At 33.9% G+C, this 16,558-nt stretch overlaps 1 protein-coding gene across 1 annotated transcript; it reads right to left on the minus strand.

Annotated features, from left to right (window-relative positions):
• Positions 1 to 1,153: 1,153 nt before the first annotated feature.
• LOC114314382 (uncharacterized) lies at positions 1,154 to 5,148 on the minus strand. Its single transcript, XM_082875265.1, has 4 exons — positions 4,863 to 5,148; positions 2,716 to 3,343; positions 2,328 to 2,619; positions 1,154 to 1,954 (listed from the first exon to the last, which is right to left on the minus strand). The coding sequence occupies exons 2-4, from the start codon at positions 3,284 to 3,286 to the stop codon at positions 1,426 to 1,428; spliced, it is 1,392 nt and encodes a 463-aa protein (XP_082731391.1). The 5' UTR covers positions 3,287 to 3,343; positions 4,863 to 5,148; the 3' UTR covers positions 1,154 to 1,425.
• Between the last annotated feature and the right edge of the window lie 11,410 nt (positions 5,149 to 16,558).

Consider the following 16,558-nt stretch of genomic DNA (forward strand, 5'->3'; position numbering starts at 1 on the left):
TTACTTTTTTAAATGAACCTTATTTAGATGTACGTAAAAAGTAAATATTTTAAAAAATCAATAAGTATACAAAAATACGAAAATTGTACTGAATTCTTGTATTTTTTATATTTTTTATATTTAGTGAATTTTCTAGAGATTTTTTTACAAGTATTATATTTTTTAAGTATATTTATATTAGGTGTATTTAAAAATTAAAAAAATCGCTTAGTATATTAAAAAAATCAGTGAAAAAATATATATATATATATATATAAAGCAAAAAATTTCATTTTTCTAAAAGTGAATCCTGAAAATTGAAACCAAACAATCTGATCGTTATCCCAACAAATACATCACACGTTGGTGTGTAGGAGTGTGAAAATGGTTTGCAGCCCATGGGCCGCCTAAAGCCCGCCTGCGGCTCGGGATGGGCCCGGCTCATTTGGACCCGAGCCCAAGCATAGACCGAACCCTTGGGTCTGGGCCTAGGCCATCATTTTGAAGCCCGGCCCATCAGCCCGCTTAAGGCTCGCTCAAGGCCGTGCCGAGGCCTAATGCCTTTTTTAGCGAAAAATAATAAAATTTTGATAGAAATTTTTTTTTAAAAAATGGTTAGCCTGCCCAAGTCCGAGGCCCGAATACCCACTGGGCCTAGGGCTGGGCTTGGGGCTAGGCCTAGTTTTTTAGCCCGTGCGTTGGTTCGGCCTGACCTGAATTTTGACGGGACCTCGCGAGGCCCGACATGGGCTGGGCCGGACCAGATTTACACCCTATTGGTGTGGATAGATTTAAAACACTAATCTTCAAATGAGATTGAGAAAATGAATATGACATAAGAATTAGAAAGTCGACTATTTAGTTTAGTTTTTTTTTTTTGACTATTTTAACCTTATTAAAAAAATTATTTTGAGAGGTTAGTTGACTTTTTTGTATTGATTTAATAGTTTTGAGAAAAATAAAATAAAATGATCATAAATTTAATGTGATATTTTGTCTTATTAAATATTTAACCTATTTTTTTTTTTAATAAACTATTTTAATCCGACTATCTTCTCAAACACTTCTATAATGGATAAAATAATGTCACCATACAGCTTAAAGCACAAAAAGGTAAATAAGACTCGAGTTCACAATTACTGAGGGATTAAAAAAAGAACTCACAATGCTTATGTAAGGAAACAATAGCAAGCACAAGCTTCTTCTTCTTTTTTTACACTCAAAAAATTAATAAAACAATGCTTCAAAAGAAGGGAATACAAGAATCTTCTCCCAAGTAAAAAACTATCCTAGGAGCATGACCTTTCCCAAGAAAGGAAACAAAAACAGACTGCACAACTCTAAAATTCAATACAAGAGATGAAATCAAAAATTGGAACAACTATAACTATTCAACCCCTACACACCTTTACCCAGCAAGCAATACAAACCAGAACCATATTCGTTCTACTTTGAGAGTAACTTTGGGAGCGTGTTCAAGAAAAATTCAATAAGCACAGGCACGAAAGCTCCAGTTGGATCCCCCAAAAGAATACCAATTATTGTCCCAAGGAATGTGCTTAACGTCTTCAAAATCTCACCAAATCTCCCACCACTTCTATTTGAGTTATTAGGCTTTCTAAGCTGCAAATCCATTTTTTCTGCTGGCATAGACAGCTCATCGGTACTGACATTGATAACACCTTCCTTCCAAGCTTCGTGCAGCATTTCAGTTATGCAATACACATGAAAATGATACTTCTTACATGTAGAAATATAAGAGCAACTACCCGAATTTTTTGTTTTTGTACCCCAACGCATTTTCTTCTCACAGCACACGCACTTCGATGATGATGAGATCTCCTTGTCACGATGAACAAAATCCATGCCATATAAATTGCGTTTGAGGTTGCTACAATACGGGTGTAAATCTAGCTCTTTTGATTTGCAACGATAGAAATAGCCACGTATAGCCTTCCCACATGCATAGCAGGGCCTGTAGAAAAAAAAGTAAATTGAGATTTACAAAATATCTAAGAACCCTAGAATCATGTGGAAGATATGCTATAATGTATTGGTAAGTATAATATAGGCGAGTCAAGATCTCATAAAGTTCCTAGAATGATTAGCAATGTGAATTGAATCTAGAATTATCTGAGTTCATGTCTTCAATTAAGTTTAGTTGTATAAGCATAAAAGAATAACTACCTAAAAGAAAAAAGCATAAAAGAAATAAATAAAATTAAAAAAGGGAAAAGTTCCAAACCCAAAAAATGTGTAAAAGAGAAAGCCCTAAAAGACGAGAGAACGAAATCTCCAAAATCATATTTTAAGTTGGTATTAAAGCTTGTGCAAAATTCCAACAGTACCTTGCACATGTTGAGCATGGTTGATGACAGAATTCAAAGGCAGATTCTTGGAGAAAGTCAGGCGAAATGGTAGGTTTAGGAGACGCGCACTCCTCGTGTAGGCTATAGTCACAGTCCTTACATCTGTATCTTGGTCCAAACCCGTCCTCCTTGCATCCATCGCATGCAAACCGTTTGTTATACCCTTTCAGCTCAAGCTCATGGTTGCACTTTGGGCAGCAAACTCTAGTCTTCTTCACAATCGTTTCATCAATTTCAAGATCTTCAAGGGGGATCCCAGTAAATCCATAACCTAATCAACAAAATTAATGCATACACAACATTCCAAAGTTAGCCTCTTTCATAAAGTTTGTAAGTGCAATCACCAAAATAGATAATTTGACGTTACCTGGTGGCTGTGCTACCACTTGAAATGGTTTTGGTGGTATCACAAGTCGCATTTTCTGGTTGTTCATGGGTGGGCTTTTCTCAAAGTACTCAAACTTTTTGTCATGGTTTTTAAGCACCTTAGTGACTCTATATGGATCTCCAGTAATAAAAATCGACACCTTGTGTGATTCAGCGTCTCTATCTATTCGTTGCACTCCATGAAATTTTTCCAATTCCACCAAAATTTCATCGCACCCTATGCAGGGACAGGAGTTCATCTTAAGGACACCAGAATTCGGAGCTTCCATATGTGGGTCAAGAATTCCTGGAACTGGGTTTGGTGGTAATACAATTTGCATTTCTTGGTTGTTCATGGCTGGCTCAAAGTACTCAAACCTTTTGCCATACTTTCTAAGCGCCTTAGTGACTTTGTACGGATCTCCAGTAACTAAAATGGATGCCTTGTGTTTTTCTGCATCTCTGTCTATTTGCTGCACTTCAAGAAATTTTCCCAGTTCAACCAAAATTTTGTCGCAGCCCTTGCAGGGACAGTAATAAATCTCGAGGATACCAGTCTTCTGAACAACCATTGTGCCGGCTATTCAAAATGCCAGTCAAAATTAACCTCCTCTTTAGGAAAACGGTTGCTGTTGGCAAAAAGAGTAAGGATTATTGAGACAAAGCTAGCCAAGAAGATATCTCTACACATTTTAATTATCTATATGCTATTTGAATAATTTCACTCTACAATAAAATGGCCACACATGATTTTGGCCTCTTTTTTTTTCACTTTAACTCTATACCATTATAACATAATTTGGTGTTAAAAGTGCAAATTTGTCAAAATTAACTTACTGTGGAATAGCAACAAGAAGCCACAACATCAACAAAAACAACTATAAAATAAATTTCCATCTCACAATTCTTTAGCTTTAATCTATATCCTTTTTTAAGAAATTCTCACTTACCAAAATATAAAATTATGATGCAATGTATTTCATCTATGGCATAGAGTTAACAAGTCTAATTACCAATGAAATTAAAATAATCTCATAATTAAATAAGCACAACGGTTAATCAAATCATGATGATAGCATGTTTGCAAGGAATTTAAACAAATTCTAGCCCTAGATTTCTTAGTTCACAAAATCTAAAAGGCAGGAATATTGGGGGCCGTTAGTTTCTGAACAGGGGTAAAATCTTTCGAGTATTCTATATGATTCATGCTATGTATATCACCGATTTTTTCCCCTTTATATAAAGGGTGGATACAATGGAAGATATTATTTGCATTCATTTTTTTCTTTCATTACTGTTTTTCCAAAACAAGAAACAAACTATGAACATGGTGGTCACACAAAATAATGACAAAAAATTGATGATCAAATGTAAAAACTTCCAAATATATTATAGAACAAAGCATTGGAGTAGTTTCCTTTCTATTCATGAGCTTGCAGTAAAAACACCAAAAATACACCCAAATCTCTATTCTCAAAGTGATACAAACATAATTCATACATATGAGACCTGGGTTTCACAGAAACATATACATGGACAAATATAATACAGACACAACCCAAAAAAAAAAAAAAAAATGCATACATATATATAAATCAACAGTGGGTAAAAACGCAATAGATCTAAAATTTTGGATGGTTTGATGAATGAGGAAAGTGGGTTAAATTTAAAAATCGTTTAATTGGAGTTTTAGCACTTAAAATTTTTATGGGAATTCTTGGAAAACAAAATGGAGTGACAAATGTTCAATTTTTTTAGTTGTGCATTTTATAAAATAATAGTAAACATACAAGCATGTGTGAACAAATGCATACAAATACACTAATAAACATAAACCCATACGAGATTGGGGATTTAGAATCAGAGATTGGATGAGAGGGAGAGTAAGAGACTTGGAATTCAGTGAGTGAGACCTAGGTAGGTATAACGTGGAATTCTTCGATCTGGGTAGGCCAAGATTGAGACAAAGATTCAAATTTGTGAGTTGCGCATTTTATATAATAATAGTAAACATACAAGCATATGTGATCAAATGCATACAAATACACTAATAAACATAAACCCATATGAGATTGGGGATTTAGAATCAGAGATTGGATGAAAGGGAAAGGGAAAGGGAAAGGGAAAGCGAGAGGGAGAGTAAGATACCTGGAATACAGTGAGCGAGACCAAGATTGAGGGTTCGTCGAGTTGTCTGTAAAGTGAGTCTGCTTTGGAGGATTATTTTATAGAGGAGATGGATGGGAAGTGAGCGCGTGTTTGGATATCGGTTTCTCCTTCATCCTCTACCTGCCACCTGCAGTAGTCAAATTCCAATTTGCATGCACCGACCGTCCCATTTTTTATTATTTTATCTTCGTGTCCACGGCACCCCAAGGCAGGCAGCATCTTAGAGCATCATCAGTATCTTTAAAATGATAAAAAATTAAAATATAACTAATAAATCATTAAATTTTTTTTCTATCAGTCTTAATAAAAAAATTTTAAATTAATTTTTTTTTTAAATTTACTACAATAACTCCTCTGATGAAATCCGCTCAGATGTCTAACCGGTCAACTAGTCAATGGCAATTTTTTTTTTCTTCATTTTCTCCAGTTTTATTGTTTAGTTAATAGCTCATCAATTTAATTATAAAAAACAAATAACAAATATTTTAATAGGATTAAGTTAAAATAGAACGTTTGATACAGTGGCGATTAGCTAAAATAGAAAAATGACTTTTTAAGTTATAATTTGATTAAAATTTTGAAGAGCCTGATACTGATGCTCGTAGGGGTGTTTTGTGAAGTCGGTTAAAAGCCACTTTTCAGCTTTTAACCCACTTCTTTCTCTCATATAAAAAAGTTAAAAAGTACTTTTTAACTATCTTCTTAAAACACTTCTTAGGTTAGGATCCACTCTTACAGATCAAATTAAGAGAAGCTAATCCATCCATTTAAACTATCGGACTTATATTTAAATAATAAAAATTAACATACTATCCATGCTACACACAAGATAAAATAATATATTATTTAATAAAAACATGATAACTATATTAATTTTTTTTATATAATGTAAAATAAAAATTAAATGGAAGTTAGTTAATCGAAATTTTCTTAATTGTTTAAAATTAAAAAAATCAAAAAAATTAGTATGAGATATTAATCATAACGCTTTTCGCTAAAAATCTCATTTTGCTTATATAAATTGGAGTATACTCCACTTTATCTAAGTGAAACAATTCACTTTTTCCTTCTTTTCCCGATGTAGAATTGTAAAATAAAAGTTAAATATAAGCTAACTAATGGAGATTTTCTTAATTGTTTAAAATTAAGAAAATTCAATAATTTTAGAATGAGAGTTTGAACCTTTTTTAAGGCTTCTCCCTTAAAACTCGCTTTATAAGATTCATTTTATATAAGTGAAATAACTCACTTTTTATTTCTTTTCTCGATGTGTGATTGTAATACTTTATATAAGTGAAACAACTCTCTTTTTTTTTCCCTCGATGTGGGATTGTAATTATTTTTAAATAAAATATTATGAGAGTTTCAAAATCTCATACAAAATTATTTTTACAATAAAAACTATATGAGATTGTAAAATAAAAGTTAAATAAAAGCTAGCCAATGAAATTTTTTTTAATTGTTTAAAATTAAAAAAATCAAAAAAATGATTATGAGATATTGATCATAGGGCTTCCCATTAAAAATCTTCTTTTACTTATATAAATGAGAGTATAAGATTCACTTTATGTAAGTGAAACTTTTTCTTTCATTTTCCGATGTGAGATTGTAAAATAAAAAGTAAATAGAAGCTAGCCAATGGGAATTAGAGAGACATAGTTTAGGTTGGTGAATTTATCATACTCGATTATTTTATAAACTTATATGCGTATTAAAAAAATAAAATAAAATAAAATTCATTCTAAAATAATTTTCATGTGTTTTCAATGTAATTATCTTTAAAAAAATATATGATCTATTTATAAAATTATATATATTATTTATTTTTAAAAATTAAATATAATAAAATTACATGATTATAAATGATAGTCTAGCTCAAAGTAAATCGAACTTTAATTTGTTCAAAATATTGCTAATAAAAATTAAAAACAAATCAAAATCAATCAAGTGATCTCTTCTCCTCTCCGACATGTGCCTTGTTACATTGTCATTCATGTAGTCATAATCGTGAAATTAACTTGCATCATTGCACCATTGCATTTGGAATTAAAAAGAGTGGTCCCACCACTAAACAACTCTAATTTCTCTCTCACGTGGCAAAAAGATACTTTTGAAAAAACGTAAAACAAAAGAAGCACAACGTCATTTCGAAATAGGATTACAATTTGGAATTTCTATGAGAATCCGCCCAATAAAATTAGGGTTTCTTCTTCTCTTCAGGGACAATACATAATTTATTTTTTTATTTATATTTTGCTGCATAAAAAAGGGTTTTCACTTACGACATCATCTCATCTTCAAAATCAAATTAACAAAATTAATCATGTATGGAAGTTCTATGAGACCCGTCCAACAAAATTAGGATTTTTTTTCTTCTATTTTTATGTATTGTACACAATTTTGTTTGTTTGTTTGTTTGTTTTTGTTGTGTAAAAAAATGTTTTGTTTTTGTTTTTTTTTTATTTTTAATTTATATTTATTAATGATTTTTTTTTTTTTAAAGGGTTGTGTGGTTATCATGTTTTGTATCCAGCAGGAAACAAAAACAAATTAAAAAATATTTCCTGCTGGATTCAACTTCTTTCTGTTCAGGTAAGAAAGGTTTTCGCATGAGAAAATTCATTTTAATTGTTCAAAAACATAAGGCATTAAGACTTGTTTGGATTAGGTAGATATCTCCAGGAGCATGGTAAGCCATGAAATTTTAGCTTGTTAAGAATAACATATTCTGAAAATTAAATTAAATTACTTATTGAATGACCAGTCTTATTATTATTTTTTATTATTGTGGTGACTTTGGTTGGTTGGTTGCAGTGTCTGGGTGATGATGAATAAAGAAACACAGAGATTATCTAAGATTCCAGATGAAATTCAAGTGGAAATAGGTCCATATTTCTCTTTTGTTCTCCGTTTGTGGAAGTATTAATTTTGTATATCATTTGAAGTTCAAGCCTACATCATTTTAGGACGGTTTAGTGACTATAGTTTTTCTTGTTTTGATTGTTATTTATTGCAGTGGTTTCTGGTTTATGTATTCTGATTTTTGTTTATTGTAATTGTTTTTTCCCCTTGATTTTTGTTAGTAATTTTTTGTTTGATGATTTTAGTTTATTTGTTTATTGAATTTCTATTTGAGTTGTTCTTTTCGTTTTTATTTTTTATTTTATTTTATTTTATTTTTTTTATGAATTTGTAGTTCTTGATTTCTTATTTTCTTTCTTTTAAATTTGTTTCTTTGTGTTTGTTAGTATTTGATTTTGGTAGTTTTTGAGTTTTTCTAAACTTTGGTTTTGGATTTTATTTGTGTTTGAATTGTCCAGTGTTTGGTTTTAATGAGCTATGATATTTCTCTTTTAGGTTTTGCTTAGAATGGTTTTAACGAGTACGAAATATTTTTCTCGTATAATTCTGTTAATCAAGTTTGCGCTCCTCCAAACGTCGTCGCTTTGCTTCCTAAAAACACAAACGTGAGCTAGCCGACGGGTGTGTGCCGAATACCTCTCCGATGCCTAAGTCAGCAAATAGACAGTAGACAAAAAACTCTGTGTTTTTGAGAATCAAAATTGTGATACCTGTACATAGGTCTGGTCATGAGCTTTTATAGATTCTGCTTGGCACAATCCTAATAGGATTCCAACTCTCCCTACGAGAGTCCTCCTAGGAATCACACTCCCTACTCACTACCAACCAAGTGAGATGGTTTGCACAATCCTAATAAGACTCTACTTTCCTTAACAGAGTCCTCCTAAGAGTCTCATCACTGCAAGCCAAGTGAGATGACTACTACGGTTGAATAACAGTATGACCGAGCTACCACTAGCCCTTTGACATATTCAACCCGGTGCTTTCATATACAACAACTAGCTCGGTCCTTGTCCGCTTACATCTCGGTTTTGGCTGTTAGACCGAGCTAACTGCAGCAATCTCCGACCGAGCTAAAAAGGGTGAGGTCCAAGCTGAGAAGCCCAAACACCTCGGCTCATAGCTCGGCCATACTTCACCTGGTCCGAGTTCGTTAGTTTCAAGACTAAGCTACCCCAGCTCTCATCCCAGCCCAATGTGCGGCCTAACTTTACAAAGAAGACTCTTCCTCAGCTCGGCTCAATTTATTTGTAAATTACCCTCTCAATATCTATGCATTTCTTACAGTATTGCATTAATTTTTACTTTAATTTGGTTTCTGTGCAGTATTGTGGAGCTTATTCATAAGTTTTAAGGGGAAATCCTTGAGTTTCTTGACTTTTCCATGACAAAAAATGTGGATATAATTTCACCGTTGAGGATTTTTAAAGTCTCAAAATATTATGAAATGTTGATTTAATTGGGCTTCGGTGAAGTCCCTAACCTATTGAAATAATATATAGTAGATAAACCCTTTTTTTTTTTTTCAACCAAGATGTTTTATGATACCTATAAGATTATCCATATTTGATTGTGCTTTGGTGGAATTCCTAACATATCTTGGTGGTGGTGTTTTTTATTTTTTTAATAATTGTTTTTATTTGACTCTTAGGTTGAATGGTATTCAGTTTTGGGTATGGGAAAATTATATAACTTGTAATCTTGTCCAATCATTTTCTTTGCCTCATTAGGTGTCTTCTGTGAAAAGGGATTGCAAAAAGTCACCATACTTTTTTTTTTTAATTTATTACTAATTTTATTTCTTTGATTGAATTGAAAACATATCATTGGTGTGAAAAGTTAAATAAACCTCGATAATTTCTTAAGATTACATTTAAACATCCAGTTGAACTGTTAAAGGTCCAATCTTTTCTTTGCTTTGTTTTGGTTTGGAAATGACTTTTGTTTGAGTTTTAATCGTAAAAGAGAATTACGCTACATTGGTATGAATCATGTTTTAATTTGATTGTGGTAAGTACAGGACAACCTTGAACAACCCTTCTTCTATCTCTCACCATTCCACTACGTGTACTTTACCTTTGTTGGGTATACCTCCTTATTGGAGTGTGGGACCCAATTGGTTTATTAAAAGAGTTTAATTTGGTTTGGTATTAGGTATAATATATTTTAATATATTATATTTAATTTGTGGAGACCTAATTCAGTTTGGAAACAACTATGGTTTTGATATAAAAAAAAAAAAAAAAAAAAAACCCTAGATTCATAATACATATGATTGGTATTATTTTTCCTAAGGTAAAAAAAAAAAAAAAAAAAAGGCGCGTTGGTTTTGTGTGTTTCGATATGGTACGATAGTAGTGGTTACAGATTGATATTTTTCAGTGGGTTTTGTGGTTAAAGCAAAAGCTTGCTGGGTGATTAATCCCTGGTTGCATATTCAAGTGCACTAGTTTTTTGGGTAATCAAGTTGGTGTTTATTCGGCTGCTTTGGTGGAGTTAATTTGGGCTTATTATTTTGGGTCTTCTTCAACTCTGGTTCTGAAGATTTTGGTTCATCTAATTGGTGAGGTCTTTCCTCTTTGTTTATTTGTGATTATTTGGAAGACCATTCGTGTCTCGTTTGTAATCGTTTGGAATCTATTTGGTTTATAGTGGAATCGGATTTCGATCCCGTAGATATACCTCACATTGAGAGAACTACGTAAAATTCTTGTGTTGCTTTTGATTTATTTTTTTCCGCATTAGTTTTTATTCCCATTGATTGATTTACTTGTGGGGAATCATATATTTTCCCTAACAACTGGTATCAGAGCTTACGGTTTATTTGGGTTTATTTATTTGTGTAAATCAATGGAGGAAAATGTGGGTCGTATGTCTAGCTTCAATGGAAGCAATTGGGTAACTTAGAAAACTAAAATGGAGGACCTATTATTTTGTAAAGATTTGTATGGACCCATTAAGGGTGATCGTGGCAAACCCAAGGGTATGAAAGATGATGAATGAAATAGGCTTAATCGAAAAGCCGTTGGTGTTATTCGTCAATGGATTGATGACAGTGTGTTTCATCATGTTGCTACTGAAACTTCAGCACATGATTTATGGAAAAAATTAGAAGGCCTTTATGATAGGAAATCAGCCACAAATAAAGCTTTTCTGTTTCGTAAGTTGGTTAATTTAAAATATAAAGAGGGCAGCCCTATTCCGGAACATCTGAATGAAATAAACAGTATTGTTAACCAACTTGCTTCTATGAAAATTGTTTTTGATGATGAGTTGCAGGCTTTGATGCTACTTAGTTCTTTGCCCGAAAGTTGGGAGACTTTAGTTGTGACGGTTAGTAATTCGGCACCTGATGGAGTTGTCACAATGGGCCAAGTCACTAGTAGCTTGTTGAATGAAGAAACTAAAAGAAAATCAGCGGGTTCCTCTCATTCGGAAGCATTTGTTGTGAGAGGCCGAAGCAAAACAAGAGGGAGGAGTAAGACTCCTCATGGCCGTGATCAAAGTCGTCACAAATCAAAAGATGGTTCTTTTTCAAAGAAAGACATTGAGTGCTATTATTGCCATAAGAAAGGGCACATGAAGCGAGAATGCCGAAAGCTCAAGATCAAGGAGAAAATGCGTGACAAAAGTGTGGATAAGAAGCAAGAAGACACAACGACAGTTACTACCGATGATCTCATGGTCGTTTGTGAAGATGATTGTATCAATTTTGTGGGCCAAGAGAGCAATTGGGTGATTGATTTCGGTGCTTCTTTTCATGTGACTTCTCGAGTTGATTTCTTCACTACCTACACCAAAGGAGATTATGGTTCTGTTCGAATGGGTAATGAAGGTTTGTCCAAGATTATTGGCATGGGTGATGTTTGCTTGGAAACAAATTTGGGCTGCAAGTTGTTGCTTAAAGATGTGAGGCATGTGCCCGACATTCGCCTTAATTTGATCTCTACTGGGAAGCTAGATGATGAAGGCTTCAACAACAAATTTGGTGATGGAATATGGAAGCTCACAAAGGGTTCTTTGGTGGTGGCTAAGTGCAAGAAGACTCATACACTTTATTCGATGCAAGGAAAAATTTGTAAAAGTGTTGTCAATGCACTTGAAAATGATACTTCTATCGAATTGTGGCACAAGCGGCTTGGCCACATAAGTGAAAAGGGGCTGGAAGTATTGTTCAAGAAAGAGCTTCTACCCGGTTTGAAAGGTACACATCTCAAAACTTGTGTTCATTGTTTGGCGGGTAAACAACATAGAGTTTCTTTTCATAAAAATGTTGCTTCTAGAAAAGAAAATGTTTTGGAGTTGATTCATTCGGATATTTGTGGTCCTTTAAAAGTTAGAACACATGGTGGTGCACTTTATTTTGTTACTTTCATTGATGATTATTCAAGAAAAGTTTGGGCTTTTCTACTAAAAACTAAAGATCAAGTTTTAGAAGTATTTAAGCATTTCCAGGCCATGGTTGAAAGAGAAACAGGGCAGAAATTGAAGTGCATCTGATCAGACAATTGTGGTGAATACATTGGGCCATTTGATGAGTATTGTCACAGCCAAGGTATTTGGCATCAAAAGACAGTGAAGAAGACTTCTCAACAAAATGGAGTTGCCAAGAGGATGAACCGCACCATTGTGGAAAGAACAAGGTGTTTGCTTTCACAAGCTAAATTGCCAAGATCTTTTTGGGGTGAGGCAATGAAGACAGCAGTTGACGTGATCAATTTGTCTCCTTCCTATCCTTTGAATGGTGATGTTCCAGAAAGAGTTTGGACCGGTAAGTTTGGTTGCTGAGCTTTTGTTCACATTCCAAAAGATGAGAGGTCCAAGCTTGATAGCAAGTCAAGACAATGTATTTTTCTTAGCTATGGGTGTGATGAATTCGGGTATAGATTGTGGGATCCGGTCGACAAGAAAGTCATTCGAAGCCATGATGTTGTGTTTCTTGAAGACCAAACAATTGAAGACTTTAGCAAAGGTGATCAACCGGAGCCAAAAACTAATGATCTCATTAACATAGATCCATCTCCTTCATCTTCAGTTGATGATGAAAATGGGGGAGATGTACACCCACCTGTTAAAGATATAGAGGATGATGCTAATCCTAATGAAGTTGAGTCAAAAATTGAGGAAAAGCATCCAACTCAAGAATCGCCACCACAACTTGAGTTGAGGAAATCTACAAGGGATCGACAATTTTCAAGAAAGTATCCTCCCAATGAATTTGTGTTGATTTCCGATCAAGGGGAGCCTGAGAGCTACCAAAAAGCAATTGAGCATGCAAAGAAAGGTGATTGGAAAAAGGCCATGGACGAGGAGATGAATTCCTTGCTTGAAAACCAAACTTATGATTTAGTGAAGTTGCCTAAAGGGAGGAAAATTCTGAAAAATAAGTGGGTTTTCAAATTTAAGAATGATGGCAAGAATCTGAAGTACAAGGCACGTCTTGTTGTGAAAGGCTTTGGGCGAAAGAAAGGCATTGACTTTGATGAGATTTTCTCACCGGTTGTGAAGATGTCTTCTATTCAGGTTGTACTTGGCATGGCTGCAAGTATGAACCTTGAAGTTGAGCAACTTGATGTGAAGACCGCATTTCTTCATGGTGACCTTGAAGAAGAAATTTACATGGAGCAACCGGAAGGTTTTATGGAAAAAGGGAAAAAGAAATTTGTTTGCAAATTGAAGAAAAGTTTGTATGGCCTCAAGCAAGCCCCGCGACAATGGTACACAAAATTTGACTCTTTCATGATGAATAATGGTTTTTCTAAAACCACTTCGGACCATTGTGTGTTTGTGAAAAATTTCCCGGATGGTAAATTTATTATTCTTTTGCTTTATGTTGATGACATGTTAATTGTGGGTCAAGATTCTACCATGATTAACAAGCTGAAGTTAAAGTTGAGTAAATCTTTTTCTATGAAAGATTTGGGACCGGCAAAGCAAATACTTGGTATGAAAATTGTTCGTGATCGCAAAGAGGGGCTGATTTGGTTGTCTCAAGAAAGCTACATTGAGAAAGTTCTTGAGAGGTTCAACATGAATAAAGCAAAGCTGGTTGGTTGTCCACTTGCGGGTCACTTCAAACTTAGTTCAAATCAATGTCCTACAAGTGAGAAAGACAAGGAAGAGATGTTGAAAGTTCCCTATGCTTCAGCAGTTAGTTCTTTGATGTACGCCATGGTTTGTACGAGGCCGGATATTGCTCACGCCGTTGGTGTGGTGAGTCATTTTCTCTCTAATCCGGGTAAAGAACATTGGGCAGCGGTAAAATGGATTCTAAGGTATCTTCGAGGGACTTTGAAGGTGTGTTTGTGTTTTGGGGATGGTAAGCCGATGCTTGATGGGTTCACAGATTCTGACATGGCCAGTGATATTGATTCTAGGAAATCTACTTCGAGGTATTTGATGACTTTTGCAGGGGGAGTTGTGGCATGGCAATCTAAATTATAAAAATGTGTTGCTCTCTCAACTACCGAAGTTGAATTTATTGCTATTACGGAAGCTTGCAAAGAAGAGTTATGGTTGAATAAATTTTTGCAAGAGTTAGGTTTGAAGCAAGAAAAGTATGTGCTTTATTGTGATAGTCAAAGTGCTATTCATTTGAGTAAAAATTCTACTTTTCATTCGAGATCGAAACACATTGATGTGAGATACCATTGGATTCGTGATGTGTTAGATTCAAAGTGGTTGCAACTCGAAAAGGTTCACACAGATGATAATATTTCAGATATGTTGACAAAGACTTTGTTGAAGGACAAACATTTAAAGTGTCGAACTTTGGCGGGTATGGTTGATTTCTCTACCTAAGTCGGTAGGGGGAGAATTGGGTATATCTCCTTATTGGAGTGTGGGACCCAATTGGTTTATTAAAAGAGTTTAATTTGGTTTGGTATTAGGTATAATATATTATATCTAATTTGTGGAGACCTAATTTAGTTTGGAAACAACTAAGGTTTTGATAAAAAAAAAAAAACCCTAGATTCATAATACATATGATTGGTATTGTTTTTCCCAAGGTAAAAAAAAAAAAAAAAAAAAAAAAAGGCACGGCTGGTTTTGTGTGTTTTGGTGTGGTGCGATAGAAATGGCTACAGATTGATATTTTTCAGTGGGTTTTGTGGTTAAAGCAAAAGCTTGCTAGGTGATTAATCCCTGGTTGTATATTCAAGTGCACTAGCTTTTTGGGTAATCAAGTTGGTGTTTATTCGGCTGCTTTGGTGGAGTTAATTTGGGCTTATTATTTTGGGTCTTTGTCAACTCTGGTTCTGAAGATTTTGGTTCATCTATTTGGTGAGGTCTTTCCTCTTTGTCTATTTGTGATTATTTGGAATTCACCTAAGGGTGGTTTTGTGAGACCATTCGTGTCTATCATTTGGAATCTATTTGGTTTATAGTGGAATCGGATTTCGATCCCGTGGACGCACCTCACATTGAGGGAACCACGTAAAATTCTTGTGTTGCTTTTGATTTATTTTTTCCGCATTAGTTTTTATTCCCATTGATTAATTTAATTATGGAGAATCATATATTTTCCCTAACAACCTTTACCATCCTTTCATTACTTGTCCTGCTTCTCTTGCCAATTTTGTTCTATTTTCAACTTTTTCATCAGCTTAAAAAAGTTATCTTTATTTATTCTGTCCAATGAAACAGGACAACTTTGTTTAGTATTAAATTTTATTCTTGTCCGACTTTGGCATTTCTTCGTCCATTCACTTCATGATCACAACAGTACCCCGTCCATTCACTTGAAAAAAAGTATGTTCTTCTTTTCTTTTTTAATTTGAATAGTTAACTGCACCAAAACATTGAAATTTCATATTTTGTATCTTCAATTGTTAGATTGAAAGTTAATCTCATTCCATTAAATATCATTGTTCATACCATATCTTTTTGCTATTTCATCTTAATTTTTCACTCTTCATATTATAGGTTGGTTGGGTTGTCCTGCAATTGGTCAAGAAATTGGTTGCATGACTCCTTCTAAAGTTCCACTGGGTGAATTCTTCAATGAATATTTTCCTCCTGGCAGAAGATACTCTTCTAAGCAAGTGATTCATCAACAGAGAGTTTTAGGAAGAAAAGTAAGTACACCAAACTTCCATTGTTTTTCTTTTTCTTCTTTGGATCTTACAATGAAATTATCATATTCTTTTTAATGTTCGAGCGATTTTTATTTTTATTATTGGAAGGGTGAAGTAGTTTGTTCACCATGTAGCTTATGCCTTAAAAAGTGTTGCTGCCCTCTTTTAATTTTTATTTTATTTTATACGTGCTAAATGAATTATATGATTTCAGTATAAGATTCGAACAATTTAACGCATGTTTACATACACATTGCTTGCCAAAATGTTTGCTCACTAGAAGTAGAACTTCAAGGAGTAAATGCATTGATACTCCAACTAGGAAGTCTATAGACGTAAGGAGCTTAAGATGATCTTAGTTGTGATATCTTGTTTAATACAGAATACATGTGGAAGAATTCATCTCTTTTCTAAGCTCTAGTATGTAAAAGAGTCTTGTGTTGGAATTTTGGAACAGTGAAGATAGAAGTAGGCTATATGTAAGGGACAACATTAAGTTAAAAAGTTGTGGAACTATTACTGAACAAATGAGGGGTTGGTCCATGTTCTCTATGTCTTCTTGCATATTCAGATTTCATTATTATGTAATGAGGGGAAAAAAATGAAAAGACATTGTTTGGACGTTACCAAATTTGTAGAATTTATACAATCAGTTTTGAGGATTGAAACAATGGTGCATGTTAGTAACTTGCACGAGTTGTTCGATTGAGTTTGTAGATTTTACACTTAAGTAAC

This window comes from Camellia sinensis, chromosome 1 (assembly GCF_055761805.1).
Source record: "Camellia sinensis isolate YWXY chromosome 1, ASM5576180v1, whole genome shotgun sequence".
Taxonomy (NCBI): Eukaryota; Viridiplantae; Streptophyta; class Magnoliopsida; order Ericales; family Theaceae; genus Camellia; species Camellia sinensis.

Excerpts from the sequence above, each read along its gene's own strand:
- LOC114314382 (XM_082875265.1), bottom strand. The coding sequence starts at position 3,286 with ATGGTTGTTCAGAAGACTGGTATCCTCGAGATTTATTACTGTCCCTGC. Across the intron at positions 2,620-2,715 it reads AGTGGTAGCACAGCCACCAG|GTTATGGATTTACTGGGATC; the intron begins GTAACGTCAAAT and ends TTTGTTGATTAG. Across the intron at positions 1,955-2,327 it reads CCATGCTCAACATGTGCAAG|GCCCTGCTATGCATGTGGGA; the intron begins GTACTGTTGGAA and ends TTTTTTCTACAG.